Consider the following 21,089-nt stretch of genomic DNA (forward strand, 5'->3'; position numbering starts at 1 on the left):
GCCCCCTGGTCCCGCCTCGCTGCAGACCGCTGCCTGAGCGCTTTGTGCTTCCCGGGTTCTCCGAGCGGACGCCAGGTCTGTGTGCATCATGCTGCCCCACCCGCTTTCCCCGTCGTGTTTTCCTCTCCTCTCCTCCCCTCTGTCTGCTCCTCCCCTCACACCCCTGCATCCTCCGCTCCCCGATTGTTCAGTCCTTCCACATCCCCCCCTGGTCCCTTGCGCCCCTGCCCCCAATCGGCAAACGTGGGCAGCTCGGCTGGGCTGCTAGTCATTCTTGGCTCAGTTTGCATGTTTTCTTTAACCCCAGCTGAGGAGTCTGAGTGCATTGGTGGAAGGCCGGCTCGGATCCTCCCCGGGCGAGCTCTGGCCCGGTGTGGGCTGAGCTGGGACGTGGAAAACCTCTGGAGTCGGGTGACCGAGGCCGTGGCCTGGGCGCTGTCGCGACCCCCGGGCTCATCACCCACAGCTGGGGTAGGGTGCGTAGGGTCTGGGGGCAGCTGTCGCAGGCGCGAGGATGGACGCACAGTTTGCAGACAATACTAATACTTGGCCTGTCCACCCCCCTCCCCCCCAAGTTGTGATAATCAAACATCATGTATGTGAAAGTATCAATACTTGCAGAAGCCCCTTGGGGTGGGTCATTCTCCGCGACCCCTCGCATCTCACTTCTCCAGGCCGAATTTGTAAAATCTAAGATTTTTCAAGGTCAAAGTATATGATGTTTTGAATCCTGCTAGCACAGATGTCTGCAGCAAATGGCCCCAGCTTCCCTGGAGCCAGAACAAGAAATCAGAAATAGAAATTGCGAAAGCCAAGATGTTTTAATGTTTTTAAATGGTGGTTTTATTGAGTGAGGAAAAGCACAGTAATATTGTTTGTTTTCTCCTGTGCTACAACTCTGAATATTCATTTAGCCCCAGAGCACTGGGTTGAGGACTAGAAATTAAGACTGTTGGTGAGCGAGTGGGCTGCTGATTTGTTTTTCAGAAATCCTGCAAGGCCATGATGGCAGCGAAGCCCAAACTCCACTATCCGAACGGAAGAGGCCGGATGGAATCCGTAAGATGGGTTTTGGCGGCCGCCGGAGTGGAGGTACTCTACACGCTGTTTCTTACAAATTTGCGATTGCAGACTTTTGAGGAAAACATAAATGGCGGAGCTCTCTTCCAGGTCTCTCCACCAGTGTTACTGACAGGCTTCATTGAGTAAGGAGATTGCTTCCTTTCAGGGCTTTTATCCTTAGAAGTGAAATGTAATTGATGGAATTCTATTTTACTTTTGACTTTTAATCATTGACTTCTGGTCTGCCAATAAATATATATTAACAAGGAAAAGAGGAATACAGCTGAAATTTGCCAGTTGCTGCCAAAACTTCATTAATTATTCAACCTCTAGGTAAATTTGTTGTGAAATCAGTGGCTTCTAAGTGCAGCTTTTGCATCTTGTCTAAATGGTTGTGCTTTTGACCACAGAGTTTGTGTTTTTTGTTCTGTTCTTTCAGTTCCTCATCTATGGGCATTTTCAAATATGAGAGAATGTAGAGAGAACATTGCACTAATGCTGTGTATCCTTCATCCAGCTGCTACAATCATTGACTCTGTGTTTCTCTCCTTTCATCTGTCTCCACTTTTTTTTTTAATGATAAATGAAGTAGTTTATTTTTATTCAGAGCCCTGATCTCCAAATGGTGCTTAAGATTTTAAAATCTAAAAATTGTGTTATGAAGCTGTATTCCCCCAATGCTGTAGCTCTGCCAAATCTGGAGATGTATATGCGTTTTCACCTAACACAAACCCCAGGACCTAACTCACATAAGCCAGGGGCCAGTGAGCTTGTGAAGTGTAGGAAGGGGTTGCTTTGCAAATGTGAAAAGCCTCCTTGCTCTCTACCTGCAGCTTCTGGGTACAATTGCTGTGGGCAACACTTGTTGGGGTTGAACCTTCCGCTTGTTTTGTGGGGTATTTTAAAGCAGAGTCCAACAACTTGTGTTTCATCTGTGAGGACTTCTGTTTTAAGCTCCAAAAGATGAGGACTTTAAAACGTAACCACAATGCCATTTTCACAATCAACAAGATTAACAATTCCCTGTTACCATCTAACACTCAGACTGTCTTACACAGGTTTTTTTATAGTTGGTTTGTTCCAACCTGGATCTAAAGCAGCGCCACATGGCACATTTGCTTAGGGTTCTTTTAAAAAAATCTGTAACAATTTTCTCTGCATTAAAAAAAATAAACTTAATAATTAGAAATAACTTAGGTGAATAGAAAAGTTACATAGTGTAGAGCCTTCCCATTGAACCGTCTCTCAGTCCCCCTAATGACAGTCTCTTACATAACTGTGTCAAAACTAAGAAATTAACATTAGTACATGACTAAACTCCAAACTTTATTCCCATTTAATTAGTTTTTCCGCTAATACCCTCTTACCATTCCAGGAGCCAACGTTATATTCAGTCATTTATTCTTCTATCTCCCTCAATCTGTGACAGACTTTCCTTTATTTCACAACCTTGGCAGTTTAGAAAAGTATTGGGCAGGTTCTTTGTAGAATACTACATAGTTTGGGGTTGTTGGTTTTTTTGGTTTTCTTTGTATTTTAAAGATTTTTATTTATGCATACAAGAATGGGGTATAAGCCAGAGGTACAGGTGGTGAGAGGATTCACTGGAGAGAGCGGGGAACAGAACAGGCAGAACTACTGATATACACTGCTGAGGGGAGCAGCAGGCAAGGCAGGAGAGGTCTGCTGTGCCATGTGGGTTGCTCTCTGGCTGGGCTGTAGTGGCTTCCAGTAGCTTGATAGGGCTGTCTTTAATGCCTGTGCCACCAGGGAGGCCCCCATAATCTGGGTTTGACTGATATTTTCCTCATGGACCAGAGTTCTGGATTTTTGGGGCTACCAAGAGGTGACAGGCTCTTCTCATGGTATCAAATTTACCTGCTATTAACATAAGTTAATACTAACGCTCTAAACCTTGGTCTTAACCTGTTGGTTAAGGTACTATCTGCCAATCATTGTAAAGTGACTGTTTTTCCTCCTGTTCTTTTGAAGGGAATTGTTAAATTGAGCCCACACTCAGTCGCCATCTCTTAGAGAGGGGAGTACCTATATTCAAAATTCTTACGTAAAGAAAACTTTTCCTTCCTCCACTTATTTATTTAATCATTTATATATATTAGTATGGACTTAAGTATATTTATTATATAGTTTGGATTGTAATCATATTGCTCCAGCTGTGGCCATCAGGGCTCTGTCAGGTTGGCTTTTCAATCCTTTCCATATATTCTTGTCCTTCTCCTTTTCTTCCCACACCTGCCCCCCAACATTTTCTTATTTTCTGGTTTTACATGATGCTTATCTTATATTTTCTAAGCCCTGGCCCTAGAATCAGGTATTTCTTGAAAATAGTATTAGCAGCCACGATCTGGATGCTAAATTTCTAGTGCCATTTATTTGTGGAAGAAATACTTTCCTGTAGAACTCCCCCCCATGATTTACCCTCATTTTAACATGTTTAGATTTACTGTAACTTGCTAGACTCAGAGGTATGATCAAATCCAGGCTTCTTTTTTTCTTTCTATCTTTATTTTTTTTCCACTGCCAGACTACGCAGAGGCATACTATGAACATATTTCTGTTGTACGACATCAGGCATGTGTAATGTCTGACTATCTTGTTTTCAGCAGCGCTGAGCTTGATCAGTATTTTCTGGTGACATCAGCCTAATCCATCTGTAATAGAGTTTCCTCCGTTACCCTTTCAGCTAGTGGTTTTAGCAACTAGTGGTCATCACCATTGTTAGAGATTGCACATTTTGCTATTCTGTCATGTCACCTGGCTTTATTAACTGTGTTTTCTTGTGAGTGATTTTTCATGTGTTCACTACCTTCAAGTGAAGTTCATATATTGATAGAAAAGGCAAGATACATACTTGATTCTTGCTCTTTATCAGTTTTCAGAATAATGAGTCATTACCCTAGCAACCTCCAAAGAAGTCAGTAGAATGCGATTGGGTTTGGCGGTTTTGCTTTTTCTTTGAATGTTTGTTTTGGTTTTGATTTCTTTGCACATTGATAACTTGCCACACTAAGTTGGTTGATAGCATTTTTATATATTATCCTGAGTTCACTGAGAAATTGACAGATCTGATGATGCTGGGTCTTTTTTCCAGAATAGGGCAGCATTTGCAGAATTGGGTGGAGTAAGGGCTGCCACAGATGAACGGCTCTAGCTCAACACAGCCTGCTACTCCCTATTGTCCCAGGACATAGATTTAAATATTGCTCAGTTCTTGGTCGCATCGACTTGAACCCTGTCAGCTTGTTTATGTCATCCGCTTAACCCCTGTACAGTTCTGAACTTGCAATTATGGTGTATTTAATAGATTTCAGAATAGAGGCCTTGTATGTGTATTGATATAATCCTTTGTCAACTCCTCTGTCTTCATTCTGTCTTGCCCTTCCTACTTTCTTATGAGTGGAGATTCTTGGTTGTAGTAATAAAATCCAGCCGTACGTAAGTAAAACAACAAAGAACATGGGTTCTGTGACCAGAGACCCTAGAACAGTCATAGTCGGCAGGCAGGCTGGTAGAATTATCAACCCAACATGGCCCTTGAGCTCAGCCTATCACCAGACTGGAGGGAGCTAGATTGGTGTCCCTCATTAAGCTGACCTCCTGGTTTACAGGAACAATTCCCTATAACATAGGCAGTCCCTCCCCACAGGAATGGAAACATTTTCATCAAACTTTGTGCTCATATAGCTGTGAAAGAGTAGGGATAAGTATCTGAGTCCTGGAGTCACAATAACGGGTCAGTCTGGTGTGTAAAACACACATAGGGCCTCCCTGGTGGTGCAAGGGGTTAAGACACAGCCTATGAGGCTGCCCACAGCCACTGCAGCATGAGTTTGATCCCCAGCCAGGGAGCTACCCACATGGTGCAGCATGGCGAGCTCCCCTGAGCAGTGTATTTCAGTCCAATCTGCCTGTTCTGTTCCCCATTCTGTCTCTGGCGAGTCCTCTCACTCCCCGCAACTCTGGTCTGTACCCCAGTTCTTGCGTGTATAAATAAATAAATCTTTAAAAAAAACAAAACACATGGTAAGAACCAATTAGGTGACTAAAGCCTGCTGGCAGGCCACCTACCCTAATCCAGGGAGTTGGTGTCCTCAGTCCCAGTCAGTTAGGTTAAGTCCTTAGACATTGCTCTGTGCAGATATTGCTTCTTTGCTGCCTGGGGCTTCATTTGCCTGAGGTACCCTGCCCCCTAGAAACCAGGTCAGATTCCCCTTGTTAAGAAGGAGACTGACAAAAGTAAGAGAGTCTTAAAGACCACATACTCCTAATTCAGGATTTTGAGGCAATTCACTTAAAATAACTGAAAGAGTGTTGTAAAAGGGAGTGCTGTGACGTGGAATAGGGCAGTTCTCCAAAGGCTCCTGCGTAGGAAATTGTCCCCACCTCCACCCTCACCCCCTGTGGATCAGAAACGACTGGTTGTGTGGAAAGAGGCCTCCAGGCGCTGACTCTAGCTACAGCCTGCAGCTGTAGTTGGCAGGCTTCATCCCTTCTCTGCGTTATTTTTTCCCTGTCTCTCCCACCTGCTCATCGTCCATGCCAGTTTCTTCTGACTGACCAGTAGTTTTATGAAGCTTGACATGAGAGAGTTTCTTTAGTGAGAGAGAGCACGTCTTTGGCCTGTATGTTCCCAGAAATCAAGTCAGAATCAGAATCCTTTGGAATTGTTTTTAAAATGTACAGCCTTTCAGGTCTCTCTTAGCTACTAGTGTGAAATAAGAATGTCTGAGGCATGGGCCTGGGATCTATTTAGCAGTTTTAACTGTTCCCAGGTCTACCCCTCCCCCGCCTTTCATGAATCTAATCAAGATTCAGGCCTTTAGAAGTTATGTCTCTTTAGTTTCTTTTTCATCTGTTTGTTTGTTTCTTCCATGCTCTTGACAGAAAAGGAAAATGCAAATGGACAATTGAAACTTTTGCATGAATACTGCAAAAAGAAAAAAAAAAGAATCAGTTTTGTGACTTGGAAATCAAATGACATAAAGGATAGTTATCAAAGGAGGGCTACCTGACTGAAGTCAAGTTCCTTTTAAATAAAGATTTGTCCTTGGAGAACAGATCTCATGCTTTCAGTGGGGAAGTGAATGGATCCGGGGAAACAGGAGCGAGACATGCCATGGCCTCACATGGGAATGGCAGAGACGAACACATCCTTCAAACCCATTTCCAAACCTTGGATACCTAAACGAAGCTTAAAAACAAAACAAAATAAAAGCATGTAAGGAAAGTTTTTTTGAGAGTTCAAGTCATTTATTATTGCACTTTGCCCCCTCATTCTGGATATGCTGATTTGTGACCTCATGGTTTTGGGCAATATTTTTATTCATTTTAGTATTTATGCCCTTTCCATTGTGTCATAGCCGTAAGTGAATGGTACCCCCCACTGGAAAGCTTTTTTTGATCCAGTGGTTATTTAGATCCTAAGATCTCTAGATTTTTCTATTACAAAGATACACTTTACCTTTGTCATCAATAACTAAGGTGATACTTTAAGATTGTGTGACTATTCTGTGCCCCATCACTCAATGTTTTTAGTGTCCATGTGTGATCCTCACTAAAATCAGTTATTAAAGTGGAGCTTGCAAATTGGTGATTTCCTCATTTTATCATTAATTGGTGCTAATTCTGTGAAAAAGAGTCCTTCTCCCTTCCTTTTTTTTTTTTTTTTTTTTTAGTATCATTAATGGACATATGCAATTTTTTGCTGGTGTGCGTTATAATCCATGACTGACATCTTGAATCTATGACTAATGCTTGAAGTGTCCTAGATTTGACTGGGGACAAAATAGGGTCGAGTAGGGCCCTGTGTATGTTTGCTTTCGATATATCTCACTAGTCGTTGAGCACCTCCTTGCTTTCTGACGTAACAGAGTCAACCTTTCTCCTAGGAGCCTTGCCTTCTTTTGTTGGGCAGTGATGTTTAGAAACCGAGATATGGGTGCTAGGTGCTCTTTCTCTCTGCTTTTGAAGCAATTGAACTTGGTATTTCCAGTCCTGAACCTGTAATGACCTTTCCCTTCTTTGGGGGCGGGGTATCTTTTTTTTTTAATCTAGTTCGATGAAGAATTTTTAGAAACCAAAGAACAGTTGCAGAAGTTGCAGGATGGTGAGTATGGCGATGAGACAACTGTCGGTAATGCTGATATTTTTGTAAGAACTGATATTTATGTGGAAGGCCAAAGATGTTGCTGACATTAAACATTCAGAACAGTATCCTAAAACCAGACAAGCAGGAGGGAATAATAGCTGGAATTGCCAGGAAACCACTTCTTATTCAGTATTTCATTAAAAGTCATGTTAAAGGGAGGGCCTATCTCCTTCTTCCATCCAGGTAAACAGCCCTTCTCCATCCTTGTCTGCCCTTCTCTTCTGGCCTCTTTTCCTCCTTCTTTCCTCATTCCTCTCTCCTCCTCATTGTTTCTCCTGTTTCCTCCACAATAGCTGAGAGAGCACCACCTGCTTAATTTATGCAGACAAATCACCCCATTTACACTGGACTGTGTTTCTGAAGTAAATACCAAACAGAAATTAAGTCAACATGAAGGCCCTTCCCCTCTTTTACTCCCAGTCAGCTCAACACCCAGGTCCCATAAGAAATTCCTGGAGTCCTACAAGCAGCCTCCTTCCTGGTCATCAGCAGGGTCCTCAGGCCCAACGCAAGGCTCCTGTAAGAGGCACTAGCACTGTGGGGCGTAATGACTATTCGTTGGTGTGTGACACTGCCTGACATCACAGGTGCTGCTAACCCTCCTCTCCCTTCCATCTTGGGTGCCGGAAGTCCTTGAGCCCCTGAGGGCTAGGCTATACTTGCAAGTCTCCCTAGGGGTTGGCATGGGGAAGTGGTTGGTCCAGATTTGATGAAGAAAGCGAGGGGTTACTGCTTGACCAGTGACAACAAATTTGGTAGTGAGTGGCCTGTGGCTGAGGAAGAGAAGAAGCAATGGGCGTAACTGGGTGTCAGCTGCAGATGCAGGTCTCATCAGATTCTTTGAAGTAGTGCTGTCCATAAGACATTCTACGGTGATGGAACGTTCTAGTCTGCACTGCCCAGTATAGTTGCTGCTAGCCTTCTGTGCCAGTTGAGCACTTGAAATATATGTAGTGTAACAAAAGAACTAAAATTTTAGAAAATGTTATTAAGTACTTTTAATTTTGGTTTAACTAGGCACATGTAGTCTAGCTGCATTAGCCAGCACAGCTTTGAGGAAATAACATCACTACAGTTCCCCCCACCCCTTATCACTGAGGTGAAGTATTTTTCCTGGGGTGAAAATGAAAAGGGAAGATTTAGAATAATGCTAGTTCTCAGGCTTTATGGCTAAATCTGCTAGGTTATCTGTCATCAGCGAGCTTTACAATGTGTCCTAAGACCATGGCCACACTCCCTTTTGATTTAATAGAACATTTTTTTAAGTGGGTAGGGGACAGGGAAGAGACCATTTCTGACTCTGGCTTCCTTCTCAGGTAACCACCTGCTGTTCCAACAAGTACCAATGGTTGAAATCGATGGGATGAAGCTGGTGCAGACCCGGAGCATTCTCCACTACATTGCGGACAAGCATCATCTCTTTGGCAAGGACCTCAAGGAGAGAACCCTGTACTGTGGCCCCTCTCGTGTGTTCTCACTTGTCAGCTTCCTGATGCCTCCTCCACAGCACACCTGCCCTTTTATGTCTTGTAGCCCTACTGTGAACAGGGACCAAAACTAATTGGAAGAGCAGTGAAAAAAGTCTGAGTAAAACAATAGAAAAGAATTGATTTCAGATATTGACTCCAATATCTGGGTGCGATTGTTACAGGTTTCAAATTTTGATCATTGCATTTTAACCTTTCTTGCAAATGTTATCATTGAGTATTAGAAACAGAAAACTGCGGTGATATTCAAGGCCCAGGATACTGCACTGGGTTATAATTTGAACTCAGAGTTCACTCCTTATACCTCTAGATACCTGATCCTGGGCAAATTATTTAGCTCTGGGGTCCCTGTACATGGGGCTAATAATAGCACATTCCTCATAATGTCACAAGGTTCAATGAAATATTGGATATAGAGTGTTCAGAGCCATGCCTGGTACATACCAAGCATTCCATAAATTAGATCCACTGTGTCAATAAATGTGAAGTTGCACCCACCTCAAGCATAGTGCTAGAATGAGGCTGGAAGAGCAGGGACCAGGATTATGCTTTCTGATTTGTAATAGATTTTTCTGAATTACAATTAGAACTGACTTTGCATCTTTGCTTCTCAGAGACAGTTCAAAGGGAGGGGAAATTACAAAACACTTTTTTTTTTTCGCTTTTCAGGATTGACATGTATGTGGAGGGGACGCTGGATCTGCTGGAACTGATTATCATGCATCCCTTCCTAAAACCAGACGATCAACAAAAGGAAGTGGTTAACATGGCCCAGAAGGCTATCATTCGATATTTCCCTGTGTTTGAAAAGGTAAGTGAGGCCTATGAACACAGATGAGCAGACCACAAGGAACTGCCACCAGTGTGCCTTCTGCTCATGAATGGGAAGCGGAGCCTGCTGGCCTGACCTCACTGGACTCCCGAGAGCTGACAGTAGCCATCAGGGCAAAATCAGGATGACTTGGGACCTTCAGGCTCCAGCGGGTTCACCTTGCTCAGAAATGTGGGAAGAATGTGGGCTCACAATGCGTGCATTATTTTTCCTTACATTCACCAGGTGCCCTCCCGATGTGAAATACAATTCATTTGTTCTTTCATTCCCCAAATATTTGCTGAACAGCTGGTATGACTCACATCCTACTTGATAGTCTGATATGAAGAGAAGAACTATGTCTGTTTTATTGCCCTTCTCTTTGCTCCTTTTTTTTTTTTTTTGCTTTGTTATTTCCCTCATCTTATTCTTTTTTTTTTTTTAAGCTATTTTTTTAGAGATTTATTTTTTATTTATACAATAGCTGGGGTACAGGCCAGAGGCACGGGAGGGTGAGAGGATCCACCAGAGACAGAGTAGGGAGCAGAACAGGCAGACAGACTGAAAGCACTGCTGAGGGGAGCAACGGGTGAGAGAGGAGTGGTCTGCCACACCATGTGGGAATCTCCCTGGCCGGCCAGGAATCAAACCCGTGCTGCAGAGCCTGTGGACAGCCTCGCAGCGCTGATCACCACTATTCCTCTGCATCTCTGCACCCATATGTTACCTTGAAGTGGGAGACAAGACGGACTCTCACGTTTTTAGTATTCGATGTCTTAGAAGATATGAAAGGAAGTCTGCTTTTTTTTTTTTTAATAGAGGCATGTTTTATTTATTTATTTGTTTGTTTGTTTTGTTTATACATGCACTGGGTACAGTCAGAAGCACGGGAGGGTGAGAGAATTCACCAGAGCCAGAGCAGGGAGCAGAGCAGGCAGAAGGACCGAAGTACACTGCTGAGGGGAGCAGCGGGCGGCAGGAGAGGTCTGCGCGCCATGTGGGACCCTCCTCCAGTGGCCGGGGAGCAGCCGGGGATCGAACCGGCGCCGCAGAGGCCGCGGGCAGCTTCGCAACCCAGCGCTCAACCGCTGCGCCACCGGGGAGGCCCGCAAGTCTGCTTTTTTAATAGTCATGTCTAGTTTATGACTACAAGTCCTGACGTTCATAGGATCACAGAATTAGCAAACAAGATTAGGCTCTTTGGAGAGGACCCTTTTAAAATCATTTCCCTAGCCTCCTGGACCCATCAGGGCTAATTCATTTCTGTAGAGACAATTATGGAATAGATGTATCCTTTGAAAACACTGGCTATTAAATCCAGGATTAATATTTCCTTCCATTTACAGTGTCTCATTCTGATATAAAGCAGATATTTAATGATGTTTTCATGTCTACATTGTTTGTGACCCTCATCCCACAGGGAGCTTCCCCTTGATAAAGGGGAAGTAAATAAAAGGATGGGAGGATAAGACCATAGTTTCAACCCCTTCTCAGATACTGCACTGACTTTAAAACCTCATCAAATTCTCCACAGAGTGTATTATAACTGATGGAAAGCATTTATATCCTGCAGGTTTTAAGGGATCACGGACAAAGGTTTCTTGTTGGTAATCAGCTGAGCCTTGCAGATGTGATCCTACTCCAAACCATTTTGGCTCTAGAGGAGAAAATTCCCAATATTCTGTCTGCATTTCCTCACCTTCAGGTAAATAAAACCAAGTAGTATGAGGCTGGTCCAGAACTCTTGGGACTTTCTTCAGTGTCTTTTGTTCATTGGCTTGGTTTGTGTGTGGGAGAAGGGAGAGGTGGTGCAGGCAGTATGTATAATTTTGTTACGATTCTGGTTAGTAAAATAAAATTAAGCTACAGACTTGAAATTATTTTCTTGGTCCCCAAATCCTTAGGATTGAAAGATCATTTATATGTGAAAGAAGTTTGACCTTAGCTTTGTCCTGTAACTACACTTTTGGAACATACACAGTTGGCCAATAGGGACTTCCACAGAGGTAACTGTCCGTGTGAGGCGCTGTTCATTTGATCTTATATACTAATAGGAGGGCTTGAGAGTTAGCATCAGCAACAGTGTTCCCGTTATGGTTTGATGCCCATTCACTGAAATACTGTGGTTTCAAATTGGAAGTGTCTGAGTTCTGAAATCTACTAACAGAGACCCTCAGTATCACTCCAGAGTTCCCACTATTCTCCCTTGCACAAATTCCAAGGGAAGACTTATGTGTGACTCAGCTTATCCAAGGGTATTATTCTAGCCAGGTTCATCATAGGATTTTGAAGCAGAAAGGGCTTTTTAAAATTAAACTCATCAATGCCTTCAATATACCTATAAGGAAACAGAGCCCTAGAGCAAGGATGTGAGCAGCCGAGATGGCCTGAGTAGTGGTATCTCAGTTTTGGTCTGGAACCTAAACCTGTATCTCCAAATATATTGGCTTTTTGCTACACTGAGGGTGGGGAATATTGATGAAATCAGGCCTGCCAGCTGTTTTTGTACAACTCTTGAACTGAGAATAGTTTTTCCACTTTTAAATGGTTGAAAAAATATAATCAACCATAACCAAAAAATAATCAAAATTTATGACACATGAAATTTTAAGAAGGTCAAATTTTACTGTCCATAGATTTACTGACTGGTCCTTTTACAAAAAGGTTGCCAATACCCAACCAAATAAATATAGAGCAAATTAACACATCTTTGACCAAGTTATCAAAAGCTAAGATACACACTTAATCTCCAAAAAATAACTCATACTTAAAAATTTTTTTCCCAAGTCTAGTGGACATCATTTTGATAATAACAATTTACCTACTAGTTAAATACATACACCCAGAAAATGAGAATAGACATCTTCAACAAGGCAAATAGCCATTATTTAGTTTAATTCTCCGTCTATTTCTTCTTGTAGACAAAGGAATGGGTGTACTTTAATACCAAGAGGTCCCTAATGTATCCCAGGAACCTATTGTGTATCCCAGGGACCTATTGATATTTTCCACCCGTGGTGCTAACAACTTGTTTTTAAACCCCAGGCACATTCATGTAAATACAGTTTTAATCTCTGATTTGATTGAGCATCAATATTAAAGAACTTCAGGATCTAAATGCTGATCTGACTTGAATAAGGAGGGTCATTCCTGCATTAATTGAAGAGGGGGGAAAAAAGTCACAAACTTTTAAAGGAAAATCACAAAAGTTTTATTATATTTAAGTATGAATCCAGGTTAATCTTGAAATGATAAATCCTATGGAACAAGCTTCCAAATATTGGCATGTTTCCAATTAGAGGGTTCAAATAGATAATGAAAAAGAGAAGATTATTATATTTGCACAGGGTTAATTGACATAATTATCATAATTTGCATAACTTAGTGACATGAATGTATGTGTGTATGTTTAAGACACTAGGGTGTCACTGGAGGGGGTGGGTCAGTACCGGGCTGTTGGCTCCATACAAGTGAGCATGGAGTCCATTTTTCATAAGATACAAGAAGGCTCCCTTTGTGCTCAGCATTGCTTGAATAATCTATTATGGGGAATAGTTTAGCCCTGGGGAATTACCTTCAGTTGCATATCAAATAGATGAAGAAAAGAAAATGAGAATGACAGAGGGTAAGTGACTAGTGAAACTTATTGCAATTTTTACAGCTTTCTGAAATATAAATGACAGTGGTTTTTTCTCTATTCAATTTATAAGCAATACCTTGAAAATTTGGGTTTAGAACTAACCCTGTTCAACAGTTCAGAGTATCAGAGGCTCAGAATCAACTCTATAAAAGATAGCGCTTTGATACACAATTACAAAAACATTGGCTTATTGTTAGAAGATTAAGAAAAAAGTAGTTCCACTTCAGTTCTGTCTGGGTGGGTCCAGAATTAATATCAGAAACATAGCTCGCACTTTTCTCGGCTCAGTTATACCAGGAAGGTATATTTCCTAGTATATTTGTTAAGTGCGATCTGCCTGATTGCAAATCTGACCAACTCCTGCAGGTAATCAGGGGCCAAGAGATATGTTGACCAAAACTTATAGGAGGAGAATGAGCACAACTGAAAGAACAGAGTGCAGAAAACATCTGGAATGAGTCTGGGAAGCAAGCAATGGGGCAGTCATGTTAGATGAGAATGAGGAAGATTTGCAGAGGTCTCAGGACCTCTGAGAAACTGACATGGAAGCTCAGTATGCAAGATAGCTCCAGAAATATATCTTACATATTCTGCAGATATCAGGTACACATCTCACTTCAGAAGAGCTATGGAAGAGGAGAAAAGCCTATTTTGAAATGTAACAAAAGCAGCAGCAGCAGAATCTACCAAGACAACTTTCACATCTATGTGAAGGGCTGACCATAATTCCAGAGCCCTTTGCAGTGACAAATAATTTAAATGTTCATATTTTTTCAACATTATTCTGTGTCATTACAGCATAGGGCCCATTTTGATGATGTGTCTAAGAGAACAATGTTCAACAGAGAAAATAAGGCTTTTAGAGGATTTGCAAACAAAAATATGGGAAAATAGAAAATACATCTGTGATAGGGCTACAGAATGATCCTTTATATATTAGCCAAGAGGTATCCAGCAATTAAAGAAATTTAAAATAAAAAGACTGCTTTATTATACATAATAGACATATAATGAATTGTAGCTTTTCAAATAAATGACATTAGAAATGACTTTGAACGTCAATTATATATGCTGATGCACATTTTTCATACAGTTCAGAACTTTCACTAGGTCAAAAGGGAGGAACACATACACTTTTATCCATTACTGAGATGGTAAGATTTGACTATGAACGAAGCTATGTTTTTGGTTCTTTTCCTTCCATAACTCTCTGGTATCTGAGTCCCTTGGCTATAAAAATGCAACTGATTATCTCCCACATAACCAGAAAGAGGGTTCATTTCCTAATGGGAGTAAAAAAAAGTCCAAAGAGGCAGAATCTTAAAATGTAAATTGTACCATCTAATTACTTTGTAAAGCACTTTTTATGTAAATGACTCAACTTTTCTCTGAGCAGATCAGTGCTTTTGAGGTACTTCCATGCCTTTTTTGTTTTCTTTCCTGTTTTCTCTTTAAGCAAGTATAATCCTATATATCTTTTTTATTTTATGATCTCTGAAGAACATTAACATCTTGGTGTGGACAATGAGAGTTGCATAATGTCTAGCCCAGATTCCAACCACTGTTGGCTGAGTTTGTAAATAATCGGCTCAAGAAATTAGACTCTAAATGGATGCCAGATTACAATTCTGGTTGGATCTCTGCAACAAATATTTATTGAACAAATATTGATGGGCCTTTTCGCACCACTATTTCTTTGCTCTTCAATTTGGGCTTTTGTGTTTACCCTTTTCAGGAGTTTTCAGTGAAAATAAGTAACATCCCCACAATTAAGAAATTCCTTGAACCTGGTAGCAAGAAGAAGCCTCCTCCTGATGACATCTATGTGAGAACCGTCTACAACGTCTTCATGCCATAAGTCAGCACTCGCCTGTGAGTGAGAGCTAGTCCCTGCAGAGTGCTGTGTCCACACTAGTGTCTTCATCGATGCCAGCTCCGTCATGGTGCTATGTATGACTATCCCTAAGACCTCTTTTAGTACATTTTTGTCCAGTGAGTAATTGTTACAGGACTTTTTTTCTGAAAATCTTTTTGGAGAGGTTGGCACTTAAATTAGAACTGGTTACTCATTTCCTGATGACAAGAACAGACAGAACCTCATGTTCTCTCTGCGCTTCTTTCCTCCTCTCCTTATCCCATTCTAAGCCCTAATTTTTAATATCAAATAACAACAGAATGTTCTAGTGAATGACTGTCCTCTCACTTATAGCAAATCCATGGTAGTAATGAATGCAGTCAATAGTAGCCAAAATAAAGAATTTGCAAATCACTGCCCTGTTGCTACAATTTTTAAATTACACTGTTTGGAATATAAAATACAGTCACATGGTTCAAAAATCAAAAACATTTAAGATGCTGTACAGTTAGCAGTGTTCTTCTCGACCCTGTCCACAAGGGCAGCTATCCAGTTCTGCTCATGACAGGCCAACATAGTTATCATTTGTTTATCCTTCCAGTGTATATGGTACATATATAAGAAAACAGAAACATATATTACTTTTATCCCCTTACTATCCAAATGATTGTAGGCTTCTAATTTTGCGTATTTCAGAACTAAAAGGAGCTTTTGTTAAAACTGCTTTAAACATGCTGATTTACCTCTCCTTAACCAATCACCTCTTACGTGCTAGACAGAGGTCAGGAGGCAGAACCCTAAAATACAGCCCCTGCACTAAAAAAATTTACCACACAGTAGGGAGGATAGATGTGCAAACAGCAGAAGTAATTTTGGAAAAGGAAGAATTGCTGCTTTTGGAATGTCTAAGACTCAGGAATTAAAAATCAAGGAAGGGCAAGTTTTTGATGATTGTCTCAGAGAGAGGACACACTCATCCTGAACTGCAGAGGGGGCACTTTTGCTCACATGTAAATAACAAGCAAGCACCAGGGGATCGTAAGTGCCTGTCACAGTGACCTTAGGTGCCTTGGGGTTTTAGTAGAGGAAAATCAAACACAGACATGATCAGTCTTTTCCTTCACTCTTTAACATGCTGGCACCCTGTTGCTACCTGGACACTGAGGATTGCTGGGGAAGCCCAGGCTTGGTGGCATGGGTAGCACATGCATGGCCGGAGGAGCAATGGTGGTGGCCAGGCTGGGCTAAGAGCCAACAACAAGAGAAAATGGGGGTAGTGTAGTAAAGAGTCTCACCTGCCCAAAGACAGTTCTAGCCTTGGCTCTTAGGAGATGATCTCTACCTCCTTGGGATGGCATGCCTGATAGGGGTGTCTGTTTGCCCAGGACCTTGGGCCAGCCAGATAAAGATGGAATTTACAGTGAGCTTTGAGCTGCCCCAGCAGTTTGAGGCAGGTGGGACCTTGAGATCATGGGGTGTCAGCTCCGCTCTGGAGGGCTGGAGAAGGAGCAGTCATGTTGCTCGGTGGGTCTTCAGTCAAACTCAACTCAAGGCATGGGTGGGCTTCCGTGGTCAACAGAACTCTGTTGTCACACATGGTTGCCAGGAGCACTTTCTTAGCCAGTGGGCCATGGCACCACAGGAAGACTGAAAGCTACTTGTTAGGCCCCTCCTGGAGTCTGCCCTTGGCATCTCTTCCTTAGGTTGCTTGTCATCAGAATCCTCCCCATAATAAAGCACAGCCGTGAGTGTGACAGTTTCATTGCGAGCTGTGAGTCCTGTGGAGTTGTTGAACCTGAGGGTGTTGGGAGGTCACTTCTGAACTGTAGAAGAAAGGGTGCTCTTTTGGACTGCTCCTCAGCTCCACAGGGAGGAGAAACATTTTACACTCACCTGGAAACTGACACTTTTTTTTATTCTTTATTGAGGTAACATTGCTTTTACAACAATGGATATGATTTAGAGGCATAGGATTACGTGTTATGTAGCTCTTAAGCCATTTTGCAAAGATTGCCACTTGGAGTTTTAATTCTTTTAGACACCAGGGGGCCCTCAAGGCTAGCTCTTTGAACAAACAACCTGGGAGGAGGGTTGGCTTCTTCCCTGGGTTAGAGAAATTTCATACAAGAGGCCAAGCTGTCTCCAATGAAGACAGTTTCCCAAGGCTTCCTACTCAAAGCTACAAGAACTTAACTCTTGTAAATCACTTTCCACGTTGGAAACATGTTCCCCATCCCACCTCTGAAGCCATCATCTTGGTTTTGTTAAAATCTCTTTTTGGTCCAGATTCGACGCTCCAGTTTCTAGACTGTTCTCCCATTTTCATGAGCTACCAGGCTCTGGTGATAGAGTAGGAGGAGGTTGTCAGGGATGGTTTATTCTTAAAAATATGAGTGTATGGGACCTCCCTTGTGGCACAAGGGGTTAAGCACCATACTATGAAGCAATCTGCAGCCTCTGCAGCACGAGTTCGATCCCCGGCCGGCCAGAAACCCACATGGCGCGGCAGACCTCTCCTGTCTCGCCCGCTGCTCCCCTCAGCAGTGTACTTCAGTCAGTCTGCCTGTTCTATTCCCCACTCTGTCTCTGGTAAATCCTCTCACCCCCTGCATCTCTGGCCTGTACCCCGGCTCTTGTATGCATATATAAATAAATCTTTAAAAAGATATATGAGTATGCTAGGGTGCTCAGAGCTGAACCCAGATACATGAGGTGGGGAACCAGATCAGAGGGGAGACAAGGAAGCCCACCAGCTGGAAGCAGGTGACCCAGTGGGATTAAAGTGCACAGCGACATATAAATTGGGAGGAGCTCCTGCAGCTGGGACAAAAACGGAAAACCAGGCAGTGAGGGGCTCTGGTGTCTGTGACTGAAGGAGGAGGTAACCCAAAGCCACACTCAGAGAAGCTTAGGCAGACTGGGTGCCCAAAGGAATGCCCCTCTCCTCTTGTCCCTACCTGACTGGGGTGTCTGGGGCCAGCCTCTTAGAGGTCCACAGAGCAGTGAGTGGATTCCAGGGGGCAGGGTCTGCAACAAACAACAACCAGCATGGCTTTTGTATTTGCTGATGCTCTTTGTTGAATGTTTTTGATTCCTTTAACTCAAATTTTCTGCCCCAGAAGATGGCTGGGAGATTGTTATCCTATCAGCTCAATATCCCCACCCAAAGCAATCCTTCTCTGACCCTGAGATCTGTAGACTCTTCACATGCTACCACACCTTTCTTATCACCCTATTTAATTTTCTTTATAGTATTTAGCAATCTCTCTGGCAATCTCATCTATTTAACTAATCGTCCTTGTATTTGAAGCGGGTTTCTTGTAGAAAACACATAATTGATCTTGTTTCTTTTAATCCACTTATCTCTGTCTTTTAATTGATATATTTAGGAACATTCACAATTAAAATTATTATTGAAGTGGTTGAATTAGTATCCCTTGTTGCTTGATACTTCTTTTTCTTTTTCTTTTTTTGCCTTCCATTCATTTCTGCCTTGTCTAGTTTTAATTGAGCATTTTGTATGATTGCATTTTTTTCCACTCTTAGCTTGTCAATTATACCTAAAAAAAAAGTTTTACCGGCTGCCTGAGTCTGAAATATATATTACAACTAGCTAAGAATACTTTCAAATAATACCATGTGATTTCATGGATGGTGCAGTTACCTTAAAACAGAGTATCCCACATCACCCAAAGCAGTGATAGTGAAGGCAAAGATAAACAGCTGGGACTACAGCAAATTAAAGAGCTTCTGCACAGCAAAAGAGACAATAACAAAAACAAAGAGAAACCCCACCGACTGGGAGAACATTTTTGCACCCAACACTAATGATAAAGGACTGATCACAAAAATCTGCAAAGAGCTGATGAGACTCAACAACAACAAAGAAAATAATCCAGTCAAAAAATGGGCAGAAGAGCTAAAAAGAAACTTCTCTGAAGAGGAAATGCAAATGGCCAACAGGCATATGAAAAAATGTTCAACATCACTTGTAATCAGGGAAATGCAAATCAAAACAATCATGAGATACCATCTTACACCAGTGAGAATGGTACATATTAAAAAAACTAGCAACAACAAATGTTGGCGAGGGTGTGGAGAAAAAGGAACTCTCCTGCACTGTTGGTGGGAGTGCAAACTGGTCCAACCACTATGGAGAGCTGTGTGGAGATTTCTTGACCTACTAAACATAGAGCTTCCATATGATCCAGCAATTCCACTCCTAGGTATTTACCCAAAGGACACAGAAACATCAATTCCAAAGAGCACCTGCACACCTATGTTTATAGCAGCACTATTTACAATAGCTAAGCTTTGGAAACAGCCCAAATGCCCAAAAATAGATGACTGGATCAAGAAGTTGTGGTACATATATACCATGGAATATTACTCAGCATTCAAAAAAGATAAACACATGCAATTTGCAGCAACATGGATGGCACTGGAAGGGATCATGCTCAGTGAAATAAGCCAAAAAGAAAAAGAAAAATACCGGATGGTCTCACTCATAGCAGGAATCTAGAAAACTTAAATAAGGGACCAGGAAAATGAATAACTATAAGAAAGTGAAAATCAAAATCAACAAAAAACTATGAACCAGAGACACTTTTTGGGGGGTGGGGGGCGGGAGGGGAGGGATTGGGGTCAGAATGGGGGGGTTGCAATTGTATGGGGAATATAAAAATAAAATTTATTATAAAAAATAAATAAATAAATAAATAAATAAATAAATAAATCTTAAAAAAAAACCCAAAAAACAGAGTATCCCCAATTCCTCCATCCTGTCCTTATAATACTGGTATGATAAATTTCATTTCTCTATAAGTTGTAATCAGCTGAGACATTTGGCTATTGTCGTTGAACATGCTGCTCATTTTCTCGTATTTACCCTGGCATCTTCCCCAGCTACAGGGCAAGAACCACAGGTGTATGAATTGGGTCCGTCAAAACCACCAAGGCAGAGCTAGGGCCCATTACAATGTCTGTCACAGAGTGGTGCTCAGTCAATATTTGCTGAATGAGTTTCTTATCTGGGTAACTTGAATCACAATAGATGTAAAATGAAACCGCAGAGGTGTGTTTACAAACTGGAATGCTCATTGGCTAATCCCTTAAGTGGGCAGAACTCCCAGTTGAAAAGGATAGGGTTATAACCCTCACTTAATCCTACTGCAGCGGAGAGAAAGAAGAGCCTGGACAAGAAGGTCAGTGGTGAATTTCTTAAACTTTCTTCTTGGGCTTGGTTGGATAGATATGTTGTGGTCTAATTTGCAGCTGATAGCCAGCAACTGTGGTAAATTTGTGACTGATTTAAGACTTACCATTTCTTTTTTTTTTAAGATTTATTTAATTTAATTTAATTAATTAATTTATTTATACAAGCACTGGGTACAGTCAGAAGCACGGGAGGGTGAGAGAACCCACCAGAGCCAGAGCGGGGAGCAGAGCAGGCAGAAGGACCGAAGTACACTGCTGAGGGGAGCAGCGGGCGGCAGGAGAGGTCTGCGCGCCATGTGGGACCCTCCTCTGGTGGCCGGGGAGCAGCCGGGGATCGAACCGGCGCAGCAGAGGCTGCGGGCAGCTTCGCAACCCAGCGCTCGACCGCTGCGCTCAACCGCTGCGCCACGGGGAGGGCCAAGACTTACCATTTCTAAACATGCCTATATCAAATCAAAAGAATAAATACTTTTTCTCTGCAAAGAAGAAATGTAATTAAAAGTTAGCTGATGCGTATCTACACAGGGCCTTTTGAAGGTTTTCATTGCCTATGCCAGATGCACATAACATCAGACACGAAATGTCCACACACCCACATCACCCTTGAGAGAACTTTCAAAAATAAGTCTATGAGTCAGGTGATGTTTGCTGATTGCTTCATATAACATGCTTAGGAGAATTTAACCTTTATTAATTTTTGAGCCATTACATTTTTTTTTTCTCCTCGGGCAAATCTCATGTATTTTCATGTACTTGAAAAAAAAACACAAAGGCATTACTCAGCTGTGCGTGGTGTGTAAGGAATGAAGGAAAACTCCTGCATCCCGCTTGGAAGATTTAATCTAAAT

General features: G+C 42.1%; 1 protein-coding gene across 1 annotated transcript; it reads left to right on the forward strand.

Annotated features, from left to right (window-relative positions):
* Positions 1-1,002: 1,002 nt before the first annotated feature.
* GSTA4 (glutathione S-transferase alpha 4) lies at positions 1,003-15,027 on the forward strand (the record flags this gene model as incomplete). Its single annotated transcript, XM_084228477.1, has 6 exons — positions 1,003-1,092; positions 7,138-7,189; positions 8,548-8,680; positions 9,388-9,529; positions 11,103-11,234; positions 14,905-15,027. The coding sequence occupies 6 exons, from the start codon at positions 1,003-1,005 to the stop codon at positions 15,025-15,027; spliced, it is 672 nt and encodes a 223-aa protein (XP_084084603.1).
* Between the last annotated feature and the right edge of the window lie 6,062 nt (positions 15,028-21,089).

This window comes from Talpa europaea (genome assembly GCF_964194135.1).
Source record: "Talpa europaea genome assembly, chromosome: 2".
Classification (NCBI taxonomy): domain Eukaryota; kingdom Metazoa; phylum Chordata; class Mammalia; order Eulipotyphla; family Talpidae; genus Talpa; species Talpa europaea.